Source organism: Dreissena polymorpha, chromosome 8, assembly GCF_020536995.1.
Source record: "Dreissena polymorpha isolate Duluth1 chromosome 8, UMN_Dpol_1.0, whole genome shotgun sequence".
Lineage (NCBI taxonomy): Eukaryota > Metazoa > Mollusca > Bivalvia > Myida > Dreissenidae > Dreissena > Dreissena polymorpha.
Genome location: NC_068362.1, coordinates 30,929,238 through 30,951,909, shown reverse-complemented (window position 1 = coordinate 30,951,909; position 22,672 = coordinate 30,929,238). Strand labels below are relative to the sequence as shown.

The following is a 22,672-nucleotide window of genomic DNA, read 5'->3' as shown; positions in this document are numbered from 1 at the left end:
ACTTAACAGCTTCGTGCTTATCACAGTATTGACGAACATTGTTTACGCCGAATGTTTTTGTATGAAGAAGGCCGAATGTTCCTGCATAAAGAAAGCTGAAATAAACGTCGTATAGAAACTCCACGTGAAGAAAGGGGCATAACTTAAGAATTCCGAACGGAGGGAAATGCAAGCTTTACTGTTATACAATGAAATTTTACATTGTCAAACACGTGTGACATGTGTATACTCTTCATTAAAAAAATGAGCCTCGTTCTGGGAAAATGTGGTTTAACCCATTCATGCCTAGCGTCCTGAAAAAAGGACATTGCAAACAGCGTAAACCCAGATGAGACGCCACATGATGCGGCGTCTCATCTGGGTCTACGCTGTTTGCTTAAAGGAATTTCTGTAAGAATTGTTCTAAATATAGAAATAAATATGCTAGACATCTCTAATTTTGGAAATAAATTGATCCACCTTAGAAAGATGGGAGAGTCCACTAGGCATAAATGGGTTAAAGAACGTACGTCGAGTATCGTCCACACAGGCTTACTAGGAACGACCCTTTCCGCTTGAAAAGTTTAACGTTGAAAGGAAGTCTCTTTTTAACGAAAATCAAATGTAGGCTTAACGTGTCAATGTGTTTTTCCTGATAAGCCTTTGAGGACTGCACAGGCTAATCTGGGACGACACTTTACGCACCCTAATTAATCCCGGTTTACACAGAGCGCGGCTGTTCTAGATTGGTAGAAACATATGCCATCATGCCCTGTGATTTCTTCAATTCACGGTGTCGTTTACGCTTTTGACAAAACATGTATCGAGCCAAACATCAACTAGAAAGAAAAAAAAACATATTGTTTTCTATTCTGAGGTTTTAGGGACGGCTCATTTGTTCGATTACCGACAGATGTTGCGAACACTAATCTTCTTATTCTGTCGTAAACACAACGTCCGTCATTACGTTCATTTATTGAAAAGGATGTTGCTTTTTGCTGAAAACTAACGACGTATCAATGTTTGTTTCTGGCCAGAATGCAAATGTTTACACAATATCTTGTTTAGATAAATTATTATTGATTTATATTTGCGTAATCTAACACAGACACACACGCACGTAAAACTTTATCGTTGAAGGCGCATTTAACCCTTTGCATGCTGGGAAATTTGTCGTCTGCTAAAATGTCGTCTGCTGATTTTCTAAAATAAGCATTTTCTTCGATTTTTTTTCAAAGAATACTATCAGAATAGCAAACAGTTTGAATCCAGATGAGACGCCACGTTCTGTGGCGTCTCATCTGGATCCAAACTGTTTGCAAAGGCCTTCAAAATTCGGTTCCCGCACTGAAAGAGTTAACTCTCTTTTCATATTACACTTTTCGGTTGATTTTTTTCTATCCACTCCCTTACCAAAGGATATAGGTTTGGCGTTGTCCATCCGTCCGCCAATCCATCCGTCCGTCCGTCGGTCACAAACTGTTTAGGTCTATTATTCAGAAACTTTATAAGGTGTCAGCATAAAACTGCATAGGTGTTTAGATAATAATTAGTAGAAAGCGGGGATATTATTTCAACGCAATTACTTGTTTCTAAATATTGTTGAACTTTTATTAAGTTCTCTACAGACATAGTCATGCACGCATACAAATAAAACAAGCAAAATCGTTGAATTTATATCCTCCTCAAATAATACATTTTGTGTCAGACGGACGGACGGAACGACGGACGGGCGGACGGATTGACGGCAGAACAATGCGAATGCTATATCCTTCCCCCTTTGACGGGGGATAAAGATCCTTTCATATTACTTTACTAATCTATTTCCTATTTTCCAACACAAAGTGCATGAGCGACATTGGCACGCATGCGCAGTACCCACCAGATTGGCGTTCATTATTTGAGCCTAGTTTTGGGAAAACTGGACTTAATGTGTATGCGTACAGTATTGTCCCATATTAGCCTGTGCATTCTACACAGACACATCCGGGAAGACACTTTACGCCTTCACTGAATTTCATTTAGAAGAGGCCTCATAGAAACGAACAATTCAATAAAAGCGGAAAGTGTCGTCTGATTCACCTGTTGCGGACAGCACAGGCTAGTCTGAGATGACACTTTACACACATGCATTAACTCTTTCAGTGCGGGAACCGAATTTTGAAGGCCTTTGCAAACAGTTTGGATCCAGATGAGACGCCACAAAACGTGGCGTCTCATCTGGATCCAAACTGGTTGTTATTCTGATAGTATTCTTTGAAAAAAAATCGAAGAAAATGCTAATTTTAGAAATTCAGCAGACGACATTTTAGCAGACGACAAATTACCCAGCATGCAAAGGGTTAAGCCCAGTTTTTCTCGGAGTGGGGCTTATTATAACATCTTTTTCTTCTCAAAACAGTACGTGTGTTAACGGCGCGTGGCAATGCGCGCTCGTGAAGCACTGCCTCACTGGCGTCACGTGCCCGCGTAACCAGCGCTACCTGGAGGACAGTCACGTGTGCCAGAGCACGTGTGAGACTCACGGATACGACTGCGGGCCGGGCTACGTGTACACCGGATGTGGGTGTCCCGAGAATACCACCATGGCGCCGGATGTAAGTTGAACAAAACGCACGCATTGCGGGCCATATCCATGACGCACTTAATCAACGTTATTTAAGGTCGTTGTGGCTTCATAGACATTGTTTCGACCTAGCGATCGGGTGGCCCCGTTTTCGATCCATACTCCGGGACCCAATATACTGGTTTTCCGCAAGGAAATGAGTCGAAAGTGTAGCAATAAGACAATAGCTAACATTTAAGTCGAGCTGAAATGAACATTTACATTGCAAACTATGTTTCTGCATAATGTATTACATTTCTCTATTAAATTCAATGTTTAAAACTAAAAAAATCAATATATAAAAATGTAATTAATCCTCAAAAAGAGCTATTTGTTTAATGATTCGCAAAGCGTATGTAATTATTTTCCACTTGGTTATAAAGCATATTCGCACGTATTGTTATTAGTTATATTCTGTTTCGCTTGTCACAATTTAAGACGATCATACTCAGTCAACTAAAATGTCAAAAATGATATAATAGTCTTCACGCATGCGCGACAATTTTGATAATGTACAATTTTACCCTGCACTTGTATAAACCCTACCCCTACCCCCGGGCTGGCTGTATTTTACAGGGTCAGTGCGTGTCCCCAGGGGAATGCCCGTGTCAGTACGGAACGGAGTGGTTTCCAGTGGGAAAAATCGTCAAATCAGGCTGCAAAGAATTGTAAGTGGCGCTTTATAACATCTCTCGTCTGAACATGATCAGAGGGCTTTCTTTAAGCCCAAAGCCTACATTGCCGTTAAACGGATTCAGCACATCGGCCTGTCTGACCAATGTTGTTACGCTGAATAAATATAAATAATTTTTCATATATATGTACTTTAAAATTAAATGAGTTTATAAATATCGTTAGTTGAAACTTGATCATTAACTAAATAATATATATATTCCCGGATCGCATGCAATTAATTATATGTGCACACGTTCCGACTTTTCAATTGTGCATTTGGGCAGTTCATATGCTTTTCTATGATACATTTGAATCTATTTAAAATTTGCAAGATTTGCATAATTAAGATCATTGTTTAAATTTGAAACAATAGACTACAATATCCTGCAAAATCACGTTTCGAAAAATAGTCCATTTAAAACAAAAGATTCCATATTAGCAAGACAGTAATAAGCGTTCATTTCGTATTAATATTCGCTTAAAATATCGACTTTATTCATTGCGAAATTTCTTAGCGGGGTGACCTATTAGCAGCTCCATTAAGAAAACTCACACCGCGTTAATTCGATATATAAATCAAATTTTAATACGAAATAAACGCTTAGCACTTTCTCACTGATATTTCTGGATAGTGAGCGCCATTTAAAAATTAAACACAAGTAATAAAGGTTTCAAACGGCGAAATATACCTGTAACGGCATTGACGTCGCCATCTTGACTATCACGTGATTACCCACTCTGAAAGTCCCAAATTTTGACCTCACTGTTACAGACGGTGTCAGGGTCAGAAGTGGGTCGTCGAAAAGGACAACAACTGCCCAGGTAGGTTAAACACCACCAGTATATTACACCAAGAGTTAAAAGGAAATTATCATAGGATTACCACAAGCATGTATTCGCCGCTTATTTTTAGCTCCATGAAATGAACCGCGTTTTGGGAGAAACAGGGCTTAGTGCACGTGCGTAAAGTGTGGTCTCAGATAAGTTAGTGCCGACTGCACAGGCTAATAAGGGAAAACGATTTTCGCTTGTATGGTATCTTTCTTTTTTCTTGTAGGCGAAAATCCAGTTAAGGTGAAAGGCGTCATCCCATATTATCATGTGCAGACTGCACAGGTTAATCTGGGACGAAACTTTACGCACATGCATTAAGCCCGGTTTTCGCAGAACCAGGCTCAAATGAAACATTATAACATTTAGTATGATGCTTCGATTCTGTAAATAGTTTCTTTCGTACCAGTTGCTGGTTTCAACATGTAATTTCCCAGAACAATAATTTACAGTAAACATGGGTGTTATATAGTGTTTTAGGCCTTTAATATTTGTATTCGCATATTTTAAGCGTTAAGCGTGTGACGAAACGATGCTGTCCGTCATGAATCGTTTGGGTTCATATAAACTAGTTATGTATCATTGAAAACATTTTGGTTCGTTCTTATCACAAATTGCGGTATGGCACGCTTTGGTTGCTTTTAATAAATTACTTTTCGATATGAAAGGTTGTAAACTGTTTTGACTTTTCATGATTTGCTAATCACCTTATGTTTTATGACGCGATTTCGGTTCGCCTTGACCCGCTGCTTTTAGATAAAAAACGCAAAATAAAACTATAAAAAAAACGTTGTTATTCAACTTATTTAGCTAAGTCGCGTTACGGTTTATTAGGACACTTTAGGGTTATAACACGTGGTACTTTTTGATGACTTGTAAATCACTGATACACGTGGCAACTTGCAATACAGGAAGCTGCTGGGCGGCGGGCGACCCGCACTACAAGACGTTTGACGGACGCCACTATTCCTTCCAGGGCGTGTGCTCCTACACGCTTGTTCGTGACGCCACTTCCGGTGGAGCGTTTGACGTCACCGTTCAGAACATGCCGTGCGGTACGACGGGTGAGTTGTCATAACGTATACATTATAGTCCAAATAAACTTGTAATTGATTGCGCCAGGGACAAGTAGCAAGAACATTCTCGTTTTGTTTTGTTTTTAAATCATAAGCTGACGTCGTGCTTCCGAAGCTTCCAAAAGCCAATCTCGCGTTAGCTCGTGAATGCTCGTTTATCGTAGCAGAAAATTCACATGGAATATATTGTGACACGAAAATATAAAAAAAACGAACATTTTGTATCGCGTTAAATCTATGTTAGTTTTACCAGACCACATCCAGCGTCGAAAGTTTGGCTATGCTAAAAGGAACATTGACTTTTTATGTGCTAACTTTATTTTTCGAAGTATTGTACGAAACATCCGTTAGATAGATTTTGAGTGTTTATGGGCTTTTAAGTATCCACTCAGCGGAGTATTGAAAATGTCGATCAGCTCAGGAACAATCTATAATCTCTACTATAAGAATATGTTATGCAGATATTCCTTCATAAACTCAGGGTTGAGTCGGACTTAAACTAAAAAACGTTTTTATGAATAGCAAATTGAGCATGATGATCAAAGTTATATCAAAAAATTATTTTGAAAAAGTTCAGAAAATTGACTTCAGGAAGTGAGTGTTTATAAACGAACGAAAAAGTCTTTGACCATGGTGTATATTCTGGAATATTAAGGGGTTTACAAATGCGCGAAAGAAACCGGTAAGTGGACATCCGCGGATGGGAATGTTCAAGGACGAGGGTAAGTGTAAATACCCTTAGAAATAGTCCGAAGAAACTTCGGAGTGTCAATACGCAGACGAACTAGTACAGGACAAATGGTGAGTATTAGCAAGCGGACAAAATAACCAGAAAAAAACAGGAGAATGTTCACACGCATCAAAATAATTTCGGAACACCGGTCGAGTTTCTGAACGCTGACGAAAGAATCATGAAACATCTGCTAAGTTTCAATATAGAGGTTACATTATACTAGATAATTGATATATGCAGTAGTATAGCCTTTTAAAGAATGATTGATTTACTGGACGAAACGTTTTAGTTAGATACACTCGTTAATTTATTCTTGTATCGACCTGTATGCAAACACATTATTGATGCTCCCATAGAAATCACTGTTATGGTTTAAAGCGGGTATATACGATTTTTTATAAGTGTTTAATTGTAATATATTGATAAAATATGTTACAATAACACAAAATAGGCAAGACAAATTATACATTAAAGCCGAATTTCATAAAATGCAGCAAAGACAAATTAGCGCCCCGAGCCGATAGTGACGTACATATTTTCCTACAATAACCGAAGCATTCGTCTTTGTATTAGGATCGGAGATAGTGTTCGTGTGTCGTATGAATAGATATCGTTGCAGAATTTCAAATAAACCGTTAAACTAAGTTTAGATGCACATCGTACATGTATGGTATACATGCTGGCGAATTCGGCTGTACAGCCGTTTTCAATTTCAGAATTAAATATCTGGCTTATCTCGCATTTTTCGACACATGTTCTTTTTAACTTTTATTTTAATTTATATTGAAATATATATATATAATAAGTTTTTTACACAGTTTATATAAATTCATAAATATTTGACTAAATCGTATATACCCGCTTTAAGATTGAAAGCTAGAATGGGAAACTTGCGCAAATATGGTTACGCTCTTTTAAAATTAGCCGGAATAAAAGTAAAAAAACAACAACAAACTGTGAACATTTATAAGTGTCGAGCGCTCTCTTATATATCGCATTAACAAATTTCTTTTCTTAAATGCATTCAGCCTAGAATGCTCTTTAATAAAATGGAGGGTTTTGATAATAGGAAACACCTCACTTAATCCCATTAGCTGGGTGCAGAATCAACGGGGTTGTCAGAGATTTACACACGGACTAGACAGAATGTTAACACGCCGTTAAAAACTTTATTTTTTAATATCTATAGTTATTGAAATACATTTGCATAAATCTAACGTGCATAAAAGATTGTTTTTCCTGTAGTTTGTGCCGATATCTTATAAGTATAAGAATAAATCCTGTAGTATATCTGAAATCGGTGAAACAATTTCACGTTGAGCGAAGCATAAACGTGCAGTGTACACTGATTTTTTTAACATGAACACAGACTTATTAAATAAAGTATTTCTAATGTATTTCACATTGAAATAAACAGCATAACAATCTTTCTTTTATGCACTAGTTGAAATTCTTGAGAAAAATTATTTTGAAAAGTTATCTGAAAAAGCACCACTTACGGGTGTGTTGACATCCATTAACCCTTTGCATGCTGAGAAATTTGTCATTTGCTAAAATGTCGTCTGCTGAATTTCTAAAATTAGCATTTTTTCGATTTTTTTTCAAAGAATACTATCAGAATAGCAAACAGTTTGGATCCTGATGAGACGCCACGTTCTGTGGCGTCTCATCTGGATCCAAACTGTTTGCAAAGGCCTTCAAAATTCGGTTCCAGCAGTGAAAGAGTTAACGTTTAATTGGGACCCCACAAATTACCGTGATCCTGCACTCCGTTAGTAGTTTATCGCTTTTTCTTGTATAAATAAAATAAATTGTGTTTCATCATTTGCTAAAAAAGATTATTTTTATGTGAACCATACGATGTTACCTTTGCCGAAATATATGTATATATCTTTCTGATCTGTGCGTACATGCAAATTGTTGGATAAATTTTCACTGTAGTTGACGGTTCACATAAAATTACAGGATTAAAGGATTTAAATAATTATAGTTTGCCATAAATGGAAATGTTGTCCCAGAACAACGATTGAGTGGTGTTACTAACTAAACTAAGAACATTGCTTGAGCGTTTATGCGCTGACAAAATAGTCTTTTTCAGACGAAAATTTACATGATATTACATGCTATGACACTTCATTAAATGATACTCAATATAACAAGCTTTTGAACCCGACATATTACCTGCATATCATTTGTTAAAAACTTAAAAAAAGTTTATTCAAGTTTGGTAATAGGGGGCGATGTTAATCGATTTGTTTGAGAAGTTGACGTCAACCCTGTAACAGACGTCGGGGCGGAATTTATACTACCGCGGCAAAATGCGAATCAATCTATTAGTGACAGGTCAAGTGATCAAAGAAATATTGACATTCACGCTGTGTTACCGTGTTAGATATGGCCACTCATTCATCTGTAAAAAAGCATTGACGCGACTGGCATAACACGATGCTTGAACTTTTTCCTTTTACTTATCATGGCTTATGTTATGTTGGAAATAAATGATATTTTCAGTTAGCCATTAACATCTCGTATGAATTACACTCCCTAGAACAGCACGTCGTATTTCATGTATTTCATGAATATATGTGTCTTGTTCTGAGAAAATTTGGCTTAATGCATGTGCGTAAAGTGTCGTCCCAGATAAGCCTGCGCTGTTTACACAGGCTAATCAGCGACAACACTTTCCGCTTGTATGGTATTTTTAGTTTCAAGGAAAATCAAAATCAAGTTTTAGGCGGAAAGTGTCGTCCCTGATTAGACTGTGCGGACTGCACAGGCTAATCTGGGACGACACTTTACGCACAAGAATTAAGCCCAGTTTTCTCAGAACGCGACTCATATATAAGACAAAACGATTGTGTTTTCCGGTGTATTTTAGTTTAACGATGTGCGTAGTCATATAGTGTCGAAGGTTACGACTCATCTTATTGCTCGTAATGACACGTTTTGGTTCATTTTAATACTTTTTATTGCGAAATGTTTGATTCGTTTTTATAACAATGCGATTTAGTTCAAAACGAAACGCTATTCATATGCGTAAAGTTTCATCCCAGATTTGCCTTAGCAGTCCGCATGGACGACACTTTCCGCTTTAATTGAATTTTCGCTTACAAGAGAGTTTCTGTAGGCGAAACAATAGCATAAAATCGGAAAGTGTTGCGCCAGATTAGCCTTTGTGGAGATTCATACATTGTTGCACACCTACAAATCTGCACACACAAACAATTATGAGAATACAGGTATTTAACGCGGAACATGTGGTAAATAAAATATATCAAACAATATAGAACTTATTGATATAGATTTGTCCTTATACATGCAAAAACTTCAACTCATAGACTAACAGAACGGGCTAGGTTTGGCTAGGCTTGGCTAGGTTTGGCTAGGCTTGGCTAGGTTTGGATAGGCTTTGCTATGTTTGGCTAGGCTTGGCTAAGTTTGGCTGGGCATAGCTAGGTTTGGTTAGGCATGGCTAGGTTTGGTTAGGCTATTCCCGAATGGGCTTGGTTGTGGAAAAAAGTAAATCTGGAGTAGAGACATCCCATGCTTCTATATACAGTGCACGCGTGGCAATAAATATCTGAACCGCGCGTGTTATTTTTTCAGGTGTCACGTGCACAAAGGCTGTCACTGTGCGCATGTACGGGGTCACGGTTCGACTCCTTCGGGGGATGCCGCCCACCGTGGACAACATCACGGTGACCGGAAGTGCCTACAAGACGCACGGGCTCACCATCAGCAGGTCCGGTTTGTGGGTGTTCGTTCGGGCGCCTAAACTGAAGGTCACAGTGCAATATGACGAAGGTATGTTTCTAGTAAAAAAGGCAAAATGTGCATGAGTCGGTATGTGGGAAAACCGGTCACAATGAATGTACGTAAGGTATCGTCACAATGAATGTACGTAAGGTATTGTCACAATCAATGTACGTAAGGTATCGTCACATAGTAACTTGCGCAGTCCGCACATTCTGATCTTTGACGACACTTTCCGACAAGATCTTGCAATATTTAAATTAAGAAGATTTTTCTTTCAAATGAAAAATTCCATAAACGCGGAAAGTGTCGTCCCTGATTAACCAGTGCAGACTGCACAGGGTAAAATGGGACGATACGTAACGTACATGCATGAAGGTTTTTCAAGAAACCGGCCCAGAACATGCTTGTTTCCACTATCATCTTTATAAAAAAGGGAAGGTAAGTCGGCCCAACTTATTTTTTTTATAGATTTTCTTTTCCGATATTTTTTTTTTCATTTTTTAAATATATACCAGTATTCAATGATCGAAATCTCCTAAATCTATCAAATATCTTTCTATTTATGTACATTTGCATATTCTAGTATGATTTTATGGTGAACATATAATTGAATACTTGACATGGAATACATAAACAGTATACGGTCAGCCTTATTTTTATTGAATGCTTTGTGCTTTTATAAGTGCATACCTTAGCTATTGTCCCGCCAGCGACGCGGATTGTCAATAAATCATATTTAAGCGGAGAGTGTCGTCCCTGATTAGCCTGTGTGGACTGCACAGGATAATCTGGGACGACACTTTACGCACATGCATTGCGCCCAATTTTATCAGAACAATCAGCCAATCAGCAATCGGGCAGCCGACAGCACGCGGTCCACGTGGAGGTATATACAATAACTGTACAATTACTGTTAAGCTGGGTTCCCACTGCCGATCAGATCAACTCGATCAGATCAACTCGATCGGTCTGGTTCGGTCAGCATGAGTGGTCGGGGACGGTCGGGTAGGTTGGCATTGGTCGGGCTTCCTACCCGATATTTTTTGACATGCCAAAAACTATCGAGTAGCTGTCGAGTAGGAAATGGATCGAGAAGCGCTCGGGAAGTGGTCGTGTATTAGTCGAGTAGAAGATCGAGTTGATCGTGGAGCAATCGTGTGGCGATCGGGTTGACATCTTTTACACGATCTGTACCCGATCCGCTCGACCTCTACCCGAGTTATTTTAGATCGCAACACCATCCACTCGACCTCTATTCGATTTGATGTACAGATTTACTAGACTGCTACCCGACGGCGACTCGACCGTACACGATCACTTCCCGATTGCTATTCAACTATACACGAGCTCTGTACACGATCGGCTCGACCTCTACCCGAGTTATTTTAGATCGCTTTGTACGACTGTAGTACGACCATCACGATCTGGTCGTGTGAAGATCTGGTGGCGATCGAGCTGAGGTCCACTTGGTTGAGTTGAGATCGTATGGGGCTCGCGTATAGGTCGAGATGATCGAGCGGTAATCGGATAGATGGTTGAGTGGACGTCGTGAATGAGTCGTGTGGGGGTCGTGTGTTATCGACAAGAGGTCGAGAAGAAGTCGTGTATACCCTTTCTAGTCGAGCTTGGTCGGCTTTGGTCGGGAAATTTCGGTGATCGGGATGATCGAGTTGATCGGATCGGCAGTGGAAACCCACCTTTATTGTCATAAAGAACAGCATTTTGGCATCTATGAGTTTTGGCAGAAGTATGGCCATTTGTTTTTGCATACGGACCTATCTCTACAACCATAGCGTTGTTGATACAGCATAAACAATGTGTTTATAACTTAGATAAAGGTTTGCTAGTTCTTAAATGCTCTACACATCAACTTACTTTTTAAGTAAGAAATCAAACATGAAAGCTCATGCTTTCCACGAGGATGGCGCGACACTGTACATGTAGTTCAAGTTTCGAACGCTTTTAATCAGGACAAAACATTTAAACGAAATACCCAAGAACTGTTTATTTTTACCTAAAATGTGTTAACGTCATATGAACAGTTTATTCGGTAATGCGTTCAAAATACATATTGTATCATACGAATTTGAGCATACATTGAATAATGACTTATTTGATAGAAGAAGATGTTACATATGGATAGCAACTATAACAATGTAAGTAAATAACTGTTTTGAGATCACGACACTATGCTTATGCATACATAAAAACACGAATGACTTAATTCAATGCAAAGCAAAGAAACGCCCATTACCAGTGTTGTTTTCACCATTTTGGTAATGGGGACGGAGCCCTATCGGTTGAGGAAAATCGCAATGCACTTTTTTGCTTACAAATTCTTTAACAATTGAGAAAAAAGGTTGTTTTCAATACTATCCCTACAAATGTTCAACATAGTAAATGTGTAGGCATAAACCTTCAATTTTTAAGTTTATGCCGTCATTTGGGAAAAATAAATATTTGTTGACATTCGGAATGGGGCCAAAGATCGGCCCCGAAATTGACCGCAAAAAGCACTGATAACAGAAAGCACATACATCTCACACGCAGGTACCCGCGTTGGCGTCTATCTGGATGGGTCCTGGCGTAACAACGTGGAGGGGCTTTGCGGCAACTTTGATGGGCGACAGAACAATGACGGAGGCCTTAACGTGGTTGACTTTGCAAACGACTGGAAAACTAGCACCGCCTGCGCGGACGCTCCGACACCTCGACCCGAAGAGCTCGACCCGTGCCATGTGAGTTGAGGAATAACGTGCTATCATAAAATGAGCCCGAGCTGCGTTCTGAGAAATCTAGGCTAAATGCAAATGCGTTAATTGTCATCCCAGCCTGTGCAGTTAGCCCATGGTAAACAGGAACGACACTTTCCACTCAACTGGATTTTCGTTTAAAATAGACTTCTTTAAAACAAAACAAAAATCCATGCAAGCGGAGAATGTAGTCCCTGATTTATGGACGGAAATTTGCGCACATGCATTTATACCAGTCTTCCAAGAACCAGACTAATTTAATATCTGTTGAAAGAACAGTCATTATATGTAACAAGTATATATTTGACCTGTTTTTGTGTAAATTTAAATACTGATGAATTATCGTGTCTTTTGAAATCCATTTCTGTAACCTGTCTTCGCGACTTCAAAGTTGACCATTTTGACGCAGCGGAGTCAAGCAAAGTCAAGCGCTCTTTAATTCCAAATATGGTAGCGTGCTCAATATGTACCCATTGACACCAAGTGCTGGTACTACCTAGGAAACATGCTCAAGTTCGTCGTAATAACCTAAAGACGTTGGGAGCAAACGAGCTTGAATACTTAGTACATTAACCCATTTATGCCTAGCGTCTAGAAAAAAGACCTTGGCAAACAGCGTAGACCCAGATGCGACGCCGAATGATGCGGCGTCTCATCAGGGTCTGCGCTGTTTGCCTAAAGAAATTTCTGTAAGAAATATTCTAAATATAGAAATAAATATACTAGAGATCCCTAATTTTGGAAATAAATTAATCAAATTTAGAAGGATGTGAGAGTTCACTAGGCATAAATGGGTTAATTTGAATGAATTAACAATTAATACTTCCTTGTTTTGGGAAAACTGACTTAACGTATGTGCGTAAAGTGTCATCCCAGATTAGCCTGTGTAGTCAGCACAGGCTAATAAGGGGCGACATTTTGCTTTTTTGTGTTATTGTTCGTTTAAAGAAAGCGTCTCCATAGCAAAATCCAGTTAAGTCGAAAAGTGTCACTCTTGATTAGCCTGGGGCGACACTTCACACATATGCATTAAACCCCGTTATCTGGTGCGACACTCACACATATGAATTAAACCCCGTTATCTGGGGCGACACTTCACACATATGAATTAAACCCCGTTATCTGGTGCGACACTTCACAGATATTAATTAAACCCCGTTATCTGGTGCGACACTTCACACATATGAATTAAACCCCGTTATCTGGTGCGACACTTCACACATATGTATTTAACCCCGTTATCTGGGGCGACACTTCACACATATGAATTAAACCCCGTTATCTGAGGCGACACTTCACGCATATGAATTAAACCCCGTTATCTGGTGCGACACTTCACACATATGAATTAAACCCCGTTATCTGGTGCGACACTTCACACATATTAATTAAACCCCGTTATCTGGTGCGACACTTCACAGATATGAATTAAACCCCGTTATCTGGTGCGACACTTCACAGATATGAATTAAACCCCGTTATCTGGTGCGACACTTCACACATATGAATTAAACCCCGTTATCTGGTGCGACACTTCACACATATGTATTTAACCCCGTTATCTGGGGCGACACTTCACACATATGAATTAAACCCCGTTATATGAGGCGACACTTCACGCATATGAATTAAACCCCGTTATCTGGTGAGACAATTCACACATATGAATTAAACCCCGTTATCTGGTGCGACACTTCACACATATTTATTAAACCCCGTTATCTGGTGCGACACTTCACAGATATGAATTAAACCCCGTTATCTGGTGCGACACTTCACGCATATGAATTAAACCCCGTTTTCCCAGAGTGAGGCTTATTAAATATCAGTTGAATGAACAATGGTAGAGATGACAAGTAATACTTGTCAGGGTTTAGGCGCAATTGAGCTTGATTATATGATTAAGTGAAAACTCCTTTAATTATTTTTGTTTCTCTGCGCATGCGCAGGGAGTGGAGCATCGCGAGCCGTGGGCGACCCAGATGTGTTCACTCATAGTGACGGGGGACGTGTTCTCCGCCTGCCGAGAGAAGATGGAAGACTGGATGGAGAAGTTCTACTACCAGGACTGTGTGTTTGACGCCTGCAGGTAACGTTCATTCCCCGGACCACAACTACTTAAAAAAATACCATACTTTACCATGTACTACGAAGAGTTTTGTACGCTCAAAATGTCAATTAAAAAAATGGTGCACGTTTTTTATTGATGCAACCCCTGGGAAAATATACGATGGCAGCCTTTTTGATTTTTAACCAGGTTTTCCGAAGGAAAAACTGGTTATTAGATTGGCGAATGTCGGCGGGCCGGCGTGCTGGCGGGCGGGAGGAACAAGCTTCTCCGGGCCATAATTTTGTCGTTCATTGTGAGATTTTAAAATCACTGTGAACATTTGTTTGTCATCATTAGACGTTGTGTCGCGCGAAAAAAATTACATCGATATCTCCAAGGTCAAGGGCACACTTTGAGTTTAAAGGTAAAAAATGGCCATAAATAAGCTTGTCCAGGCCATAACTATGTCATTCATTGTGAGATTTCAAAATCATTTGGCACATTTGTTCACCATCATGGGACGGTGTGTCGCACATAAGAATTACGTCAATATCTCCAAGGTCAAAGTCGCCACGACTAAAAATAGATTTATTTTGAAACAAAGGGTTCAATTATAAACAATCAGTTCAGTTTGAGTTGTCTCCCTTTATCAGACTTTTTTTTTCAAATTGAAAACATGGTTGTGTGACAATTTTGTTCCTTGTTTTTATTATACAATTTGTGTCTTCATTTTGGGATTGACAAATTGGATGCGCTTTATATATGGTTGGGCGCAACCCTAGTTACCTTCTCAACAGCTTTGACCCTAGTAACATTCACAAAAGCGTGTAGCTTTTCAACTTCAGAAATGACTTGTAGAACAACTTGGAAAGTGAGTAATCCATGGATCATCCATTTGAATTAGAGCTATAAAAGGGACCGAAATTAAAATATTGCAAAATTTACAATTAACGAATAACGGACAACAGGCGATAACTGATTACGTGAAAAAAATAATTTAATAATTGACACGCTCTGTGAAAAAAGGCTTAATTTATGTTCATTAAGTCTTTTCTCAGATTAAGGGAGGACTCTTTCCGCTTTAATGGTAAACGATAATCGAGTGTATGCTGAAAAGTGTTGTCCCTGATAAGCCTATGCGGACTGCACAAGCTAATCTATGACGACACTTTACGAATATGCCTTAAGCACCGTTTTCCCATAGCGCGACTCCATCATCATTATTATATAGTTTACTTTACAGACGTCATCACAATGCCAAATTCGCCGTCTGTTTCAAATGATTCGCCGTCTGTGACATATGCGCCGCCTGTTTCAAATCATTCGCCGTCTGTGACATATTCGCCGTATGTGACATATTCGCCGCCTGTTTAAATGATTCGCCGTATGTGACATATTCGCCGTCTGTGACATATTCGCCGTCTGTGACATATTCGCCGTCTGTATCATATTCGCCGTCTGTTTCAGATGTGACATGGGTGGAGACTGCGACTGTCTGTGTACTTCCCTCGCAAACTTCGCCGAGAAATGTAACGAGCTTGGTACCCCTGTGCGCTGGCGAACCCAGAAACTGTGCCGTGAGTAAATTTCACAATGTGAGCCTCGTTCTGGTCTAACTGAGCTTAATGCACTTACAAAGGATGTCGTTAAAGATCAGCCTGTGCATTAAGCACTGGCTAATCGGGACGACATTTTTCGCCTAAACTGGATTTTCGCCTAAACTGGATTTTCGTTTAGAAGAAACATCCTTAACACGAACAATTATATAAAAGCGGAAAGTTTCATCCCTGATTATCCTGTGTGTGGAATTACAGGCTAATCTGAAACAACACTTTACGCACATGATTAAAGCACAGTTAACGCACATGATTAAAGCACAGTTAACGCACATGATTAAAGCACAGTTAGCGCACATGATTAAAGCACGGTTTTTACGGAATGAGGCTAAAATCGTATACATTAAACAATAGCACTTTGTCCCCTATGTAAAGTTAAAAAATAATTAAAAAAACGTTATTCTTTCCACAGCGTTGCAGTGCGACTACGGGAAGGTTTACACGCCCTGTGGTTCCCCGTACCTGCAGACGTGCGACACATTGGGCTGGGGACCAGACGACACACCCACTGACTCCTCCCCCTGCGTGGAGGGATGCTTCTGTCCACAGGGATTCGTGGAACTTGGTATGTACGGTAAAAGAACTTGGTATGTACGGTGGTAAAACTTGCTATGTACGGTGGTAGAACTTGGTATGTACTGTGGTAAAACTTAGTATGTTCGCTGGTAGAACTTTGTATGTGCGGTGGTAGAACTTGGTATGTACGGACGTGGATGAACTTGGTATGTACGGTGGACGAACTTAGTATGTTCGCAAGTAGAACTTTGTATGTGCGGTGGTAGAACTTGGTATGTATGATGGTAGAACTTGGTATGTACGGACGTGGATGAACTTGGTATGTACGGTGGTAGAACTTTTTATATACGGTGGTAGAACTTGGTATGTACCTTGGTAGAACTTGGTATGTACGGTGGTAGAACTTGGTATGCACGGTGATAAAACTTGATATGTACCGTCGTACAACTTGGTATGTACGGTGGTAAAACTTGATATGTAAGGTGGTAGGACTTGATTTGTACGGTGGTAGAACTTGGTATGTATGATGGTAGAACTTGGTATGTATGGTGGTAGAACATGGTATGTACGGTGGTAGAACTTGGTATGTACGGTGGTAGAACTTGGTTTGTACGGTGGTAGAACTTGGTATGTACGATGGTAGAACTTGGTATGTACGGTGATAGAACTTGGTATGTACGGTGGTAGAACTTGGTATGTACGGTGGTAGAACTTGGTTTGTACGGTGGTAGAACTTGGTATGTACGGTGGTAGAACTTGGTATGTACGGTGGTAGAACTTGGTATGTATGGTGGTAGAACGTGGTATGTAACGCTCGCTTTGGGACAACGGGGCTTAATGCATGTGCGGAGAATTTTTTTTCCCCAGATGAGCCTGTGCAATCCGTTCAGGCTAATCAGGGACGAAATTTTCTGCATTATCATGTTTTTCGTTTAGATGAGGCTTCTTCTACACGGGCTTATCCTGGATGACACTTTACGCACATGCATAAATCCCAGATTTCCCAAAACAAGGCTTATGTACTCAAATACGTTATGCTGCTTCGGGAATAAAGTTAGCAAACTGTTTCAATCATGAAATTAATTATTGCGTCTTCTCATTTTTCCCTTATCCACTTCTACACGGAAATTTAACCAATAAATCGATGCGTTATTATAATTTGTAGAACTGTCGGTCGGTTTGTCCGCATACAATTTTAATTCCTGCAAGATCTTTGTTCTGAAGAAAGCATAAACAAAGCAGGTCTTTATTAAAACCCAAAATCCATTAAGCAAATGTTAATGACTTCTCCTTAGCTTTTTTTTCACAGAGTCAACAAATGTTTAACGTTGAAAAAGATTGAGTTACAGAATCATGTACTGGTTATTTCGCATTTAATTTTCTTTCCTATTTACGATCTATGTTACTTTATATTCAACAATGAATGTGTAGTAATCCCTTTTTTGTTTTAGTTTAGTTTGTATGCATTATTAAGAATGCACCGTTTTAGGTCCTTTATGCAAATTTTAATACCTCCTAATTTCCTAGGAAACCTGTCATGTTCCATTTAATTTCAGAGATTTCAGAAGATTTTGAAAACCAATAGTTTAGGACCCTTTGCTTGAACTTTTCGGGCGTCAAATTATATTTTAAGTATCAAAGTACTGAAGTCTAGATATTTTGTTGCTGACAATTTATTGATTGCTCTAGAAATATTGCTTCGTATAACTATCAGTAAATATTGCTTAACTAAAGAACAGTAGTATGTGTTATATACGATAAATGTATATAAGTTTAAAGCTAATTTGCATTAAAAATGAATCAAGGCAGATAATTTGGAGTTGTCAAAAGTTACAAAATTGCGAGATGCTTGCATGAAAACGCAGGATTGTGCTTCTATTGAAATCCATGCTTTACTGTTGTCTATCAGCTGACTCAGCATAAAGATGTTTTGTAATTACATTTTTTATTTGCCTTGTAAACATGATATTTTTAGCATATAATGTACTATTTTTAAAATACAAGTAAAAAGCGTATATTTGTTTAACATGTTTCCGATATTAGTAATGGTGCGTATCTTCTATAAAGACTATGGTTGGTGTGAGTAAGATATGAGCCGCGTTCTGACAAAACTGGGCTTAATGCTTGTGCGTAAAGTGTCGTCCCAGTCCGCACAGGCTAATCAGGGACGACACTTTCGGCCTTAACTGGATTTTTGTGTAGAAGAGACTTCCTTTAAACGAAAAATACCATACAAGCGGAAAGTGTCGTCCCTGATTAGCCTGTGTGGACTGCACAGGCTAATCTGGGACGACACTTTATGCACGTGTATTATGCCCAGTTTTTCCAGAACACGACTCATATGTTTTAAAACAGTGTCTATTTCAAACCTGATTTAAGTGTTCACTTATGTGGAATAGCAATACACAAGTACATCAAGATATGGGTAAAATTCACGCACAAAAAATGAAAAAAAGGGTATGTTGCTTTAAGGAATGTGTACCTATATTACACAGTATATTTAAAGGTGTTTTAGGTTAGGTGTATTCATTGGGCATAAAAGGCGCCCAACTGGTATAAAATATATGTAATTTATTTATTGTGTTGTCGCGATTAATTCCTCGAGTTTAATTCTTTTATTTAAAATTCTAACACGGCACGCGACTTGTTTTCTATAGACAAAGAAGGAAATCAAGTGTGGGTTATTCTGCAATAAATTATGGGCGGAGCTTAATGTTTCGAAAATAGTTCCAAATAAATAAAGAAAATATTGCAGTAAAAGGCACGTGCTAAATCCCGATATAAAAGTAATGCATGTAGCATGTATATAAATGTAATGAAACAACAAATTGTATATTTGGTGATACGTGGCATAACCACGCCTGGAAATAATGTTATTTGTTAAGAAACTTAATTAAGAAACATTTATAGCATGTCAGCTTTTCAGAAGCATCAATAAACGTGGCGTCATTTAGTTTCTACGATTGTTGTTCTCAATGAAAGTGACGTCATTTGCAAAATAATTATGAATGAAAATGACGTCATATGTTTGTACAATTCAATGACGTCACTAAATAGTGAACTTTGTACTAAGAAGGGCGGAGTATTAAAAAATATAGTTCACGTCCAAATGCTTGAACCAAATCAATCAGAATCGTGTTAGAATCGAAATAATATTTTTGTATGATGGTTTGCTGTCGAATAACCCACAGTAAGGAGTATAGATGCGTCTTATCAAATCACTCGTGCTTCGCACCCGTGATTTAATTCCTACGCATCTATACTCCTTACTGTGGGTTATTCGACAACAAACCATGATAGAAAAATATTATTTCTTAAATTCAAAATACATCTATATGTGGTGTTGATTTTTTTCCTGTTGGCATTTAAAGATGAAATATTTGTTTATCGTCCAACACTTTTGAATGAATTCTAACCAATTTATGCCTAGCGTCTAGAAAAAGGCCTTGGCATGATGCGGCGTCTCATCAGGGTCTGCGCTGTTTTCTTAAAGGAATTTCTGTAAGAAATATTCTAAATATAGAAATAAATATACTAGACACCCCTAATTTGGAAATAAATTGATCCAATTTAGAACGATATGAAGAGTCCACTAGGCATAAATGAACCATAATATGCCCTGTTACAGGTGAGAAGTGCGTGCCCGCAGACGACTGTCCGTGTACCCAGAGCGGTCAGACCTATCCTCCAGGGACAGCCGTGAAACACAACTGTATGAACTGGTAAGTGTGTGCCCGAAGACGACTGTCCGTGTACCCAGGGCGGTCAGACCTATCTACCAGGGCCAGACTGCCCGTGTACCCAGGGCGGTCAGACCAACCCACCCGGAACATCAGTCAAACACAACTGTATGAACTGGTAAGTGCGTGCTCGCAGACGACTGTCCGTGTACCCAGGGCGGTCAGACATATCTACCAGGGCCAGACTGCCCGTGTACCCAGGGCGGTCAGACCAACCCACCCGGGATATCAGTCAAACACAACTGTATGAACTGGTAAGAGCGTGCCCGCAGACGACTGTTAGTGTACTCAGGGCGGTCAGACCTTTCCATCAGGGACTGCCTTGAAACACAACTGTATTAACTGGTAAGTGCGTGCTCGCAGACGACTGCCGGTGTACCCAGGATGGTCAGACCTATCCACCAGGGACAGCCGTGAAACACAACTGCTTGAACTGGTAAGTGCGTGCCCGCAGACGACTGTCCGTGTACCCAGAGCGGTCAGACCTAACCTCCAGGGACAGCCGTGAAACACAACTGTATGAATTGGTAAGTGTGTTCCCGAAGACGACTGTCCGTGTACCCAGGGCGGTCAGACCTATCTACCAGGGCCAGACTGCCCGTGTACCCAGGGCGGTCAGACCAACCCACCCGGGACATCAGTCAAACACAACTGTATGAACTGGTAAGTGCGTGCTCGCAGACGACTGTCCGTGTACCCAGGGCGGTCAGACATATCTACCAGGGCCAGACTGCCCGTGTACCCAGGGCGGTCAGACCAACCCACCCGGGACATCAGTCAAACACAACTGTATGAACTGGTAAGTGCGTGCCCGCAGACGACTGTCCGTGTACCCAGGGCGGTCAGACCTTTCCACCAGGGACTGCCTTGAAACACAACTGTATTGACTGGTAAGTGCGTGCTCGCAGACGACTGCCCGTGTACCCAGGATGGTCAGAACTATCCACATGGGACAGCCGTGAAACACAACTGCTTGAACTGGTAAGTGAGTGCCCGCAGACGACTGTCCGTGTACCCAGGGCGGTCAGACCTACCTACCAGGGACAGCCGTGAAACAAAACTGTATGAACTGGTAATCACTGATCAAGTTTAAGAAAAAATAATTTGATTATTGGTAATGACTCCCAGCGTTCGTGAAAAATAAATTTGCAATCCATATTGCTGGTTTTAGAAAAAAATAATTTGCAAGCTTTTTTCGTTGTTTCAAGGCTTAGCTATTTGAGAAAGCACAATTTTGGTGGTTTGGAGTCAGAGCTTTTTTAGATTAATTGACGGCCATTTTGGTCGTATTGAATCCGAGCTAGTTTAGAAAAAATAATGTGTAAGCCATTTTGGTGGTTTGAGTCCAAGCTTTTTTTTTTACCTACCACCAGGGACTTCCTCACACCACGAGTGCATGAACTGGTAACACCAGATCTAGTTTTTAAAATATTATATAGAAAAGACTGGACAACAAGATTTGATATACTACATTTATGTGTTGTGTGCTGACTGATTAATCCGATTTCTCAATTTACCATACTTTGGCGTTATAAATAATCGTCAGTTTAAACGAATAATTGAATAGAACCATAGATAAAAAACACCTCGACATAGAGAAGTAGAAAAATGCTAAATGTGATTGGCTTATATTTGAGCCTTGCTTTAGAAAAACGGGGCTTAATGCATTTACTAATGTGAAGTCCGCATCAGGGGAACCACTTTTTGCCTAGATTATCGTTAAATAGTCTTCTAAGAATTCAGTGAAAGCGGAAAGTGTCGTTCCTGATTGCACTGGCTAATTTGGTTCGCCACTTAACACACATGAATTAAGCCCCATTTTTCCAGAGCAATAAATAATCGAGTGCACGGCTCAATATACACGAGATTAGCTCTGGGAAAACAGATCTTTTTAATTGGACACAAAGTGTCACTTTTCGTGTTTATCGAATTGTTCGATTAAAAGATGTCTCTTATTAGTGAAAATCCAGTTACGGCGAAAAGTGTCTTCTCTGATTAGCCTGTGCGGAGTGCGGAGACTAATCTTGGCCGACACTTTATGAAATGCATTAAACGCCATTTTCCTAAAAAGAGGCTACATTTTATTTTATTTACAGCACGTGCAAGCGAGGCAAGTTCGAGTGCACGGGTACCAACTGTACGGGAGCCTGCGCTCCCGGGGAGTTCCTGTGTACAAACGGAGACTGTATCGGTCAGCAGTACGTGTGTGACGGGTACTCGGACTGCCACGACGGGAGCGACGAAAACAACTGCACAGGTAGAAGTGGGAACAATAACCCAGCACTTAAATAGATTTCCATGAAATAGTTTATGCTTCAAATTATAACTGTGTAATTCAACAA

General features: G+C 39.8%; 1 protein-coding gene across 1 annotated transcript in view; it reads left to right on the top strand.

Annotated features, from left to right (window-relative positions):
- Positions 1 to 22,672, top strand: part of LOC127840424 (SCO-spondin-like) — an 88,152-nt gene that overhangs the window by 40,252 nt on the left and 25,228 nt on the right. Inside the window, exons 22-32 of the mRNA XM_052368839.1 lie at positions 2,381 to 2,576; positions 3,161 to 3,252; positions 4,032 to 4,081; positions 5,002 to 5,154; positions 9,506 to 9,703; positions 12,206 to 12,393; positions 14,358 to 14,497; positions 15,926 to 16,035; positions 16,487 to 16,639; positions 20,219 to 20,312; positions 22,427 to 22,587. Of these exons, the coding sequence (XP_052224799.1) occupies positions 2,381 to 2,576; positions 3,161 to 3,252; positions 4,032 to 4,081; positions 5,002 to 5,154; positions 9,506 to 9,703; positions 12,206 to 12,393; positions 14,358 to 14,497; positions 15,926 to 16,035; positions 16,487 to 16,639; positions 20,219 to 20,312; positions 22,427 to 22,587 (1,535 nt within the window). The remainder of the gene's footprint in view (positions 1 to 2,380; positions 2,577 to 3,160; positions 3,253 to 4,031; positions 4,082 to 5,001; positions 5,155 to 9,505; positions 9,704 to 12,205; positions 12,394 to 14,357; positions 14,498 to 15,925; positions 16,036 to 16,486; positions 16,640 to 20,218; positions 20,313 to 22,426; positions 22,588 to 22,672) is intronic.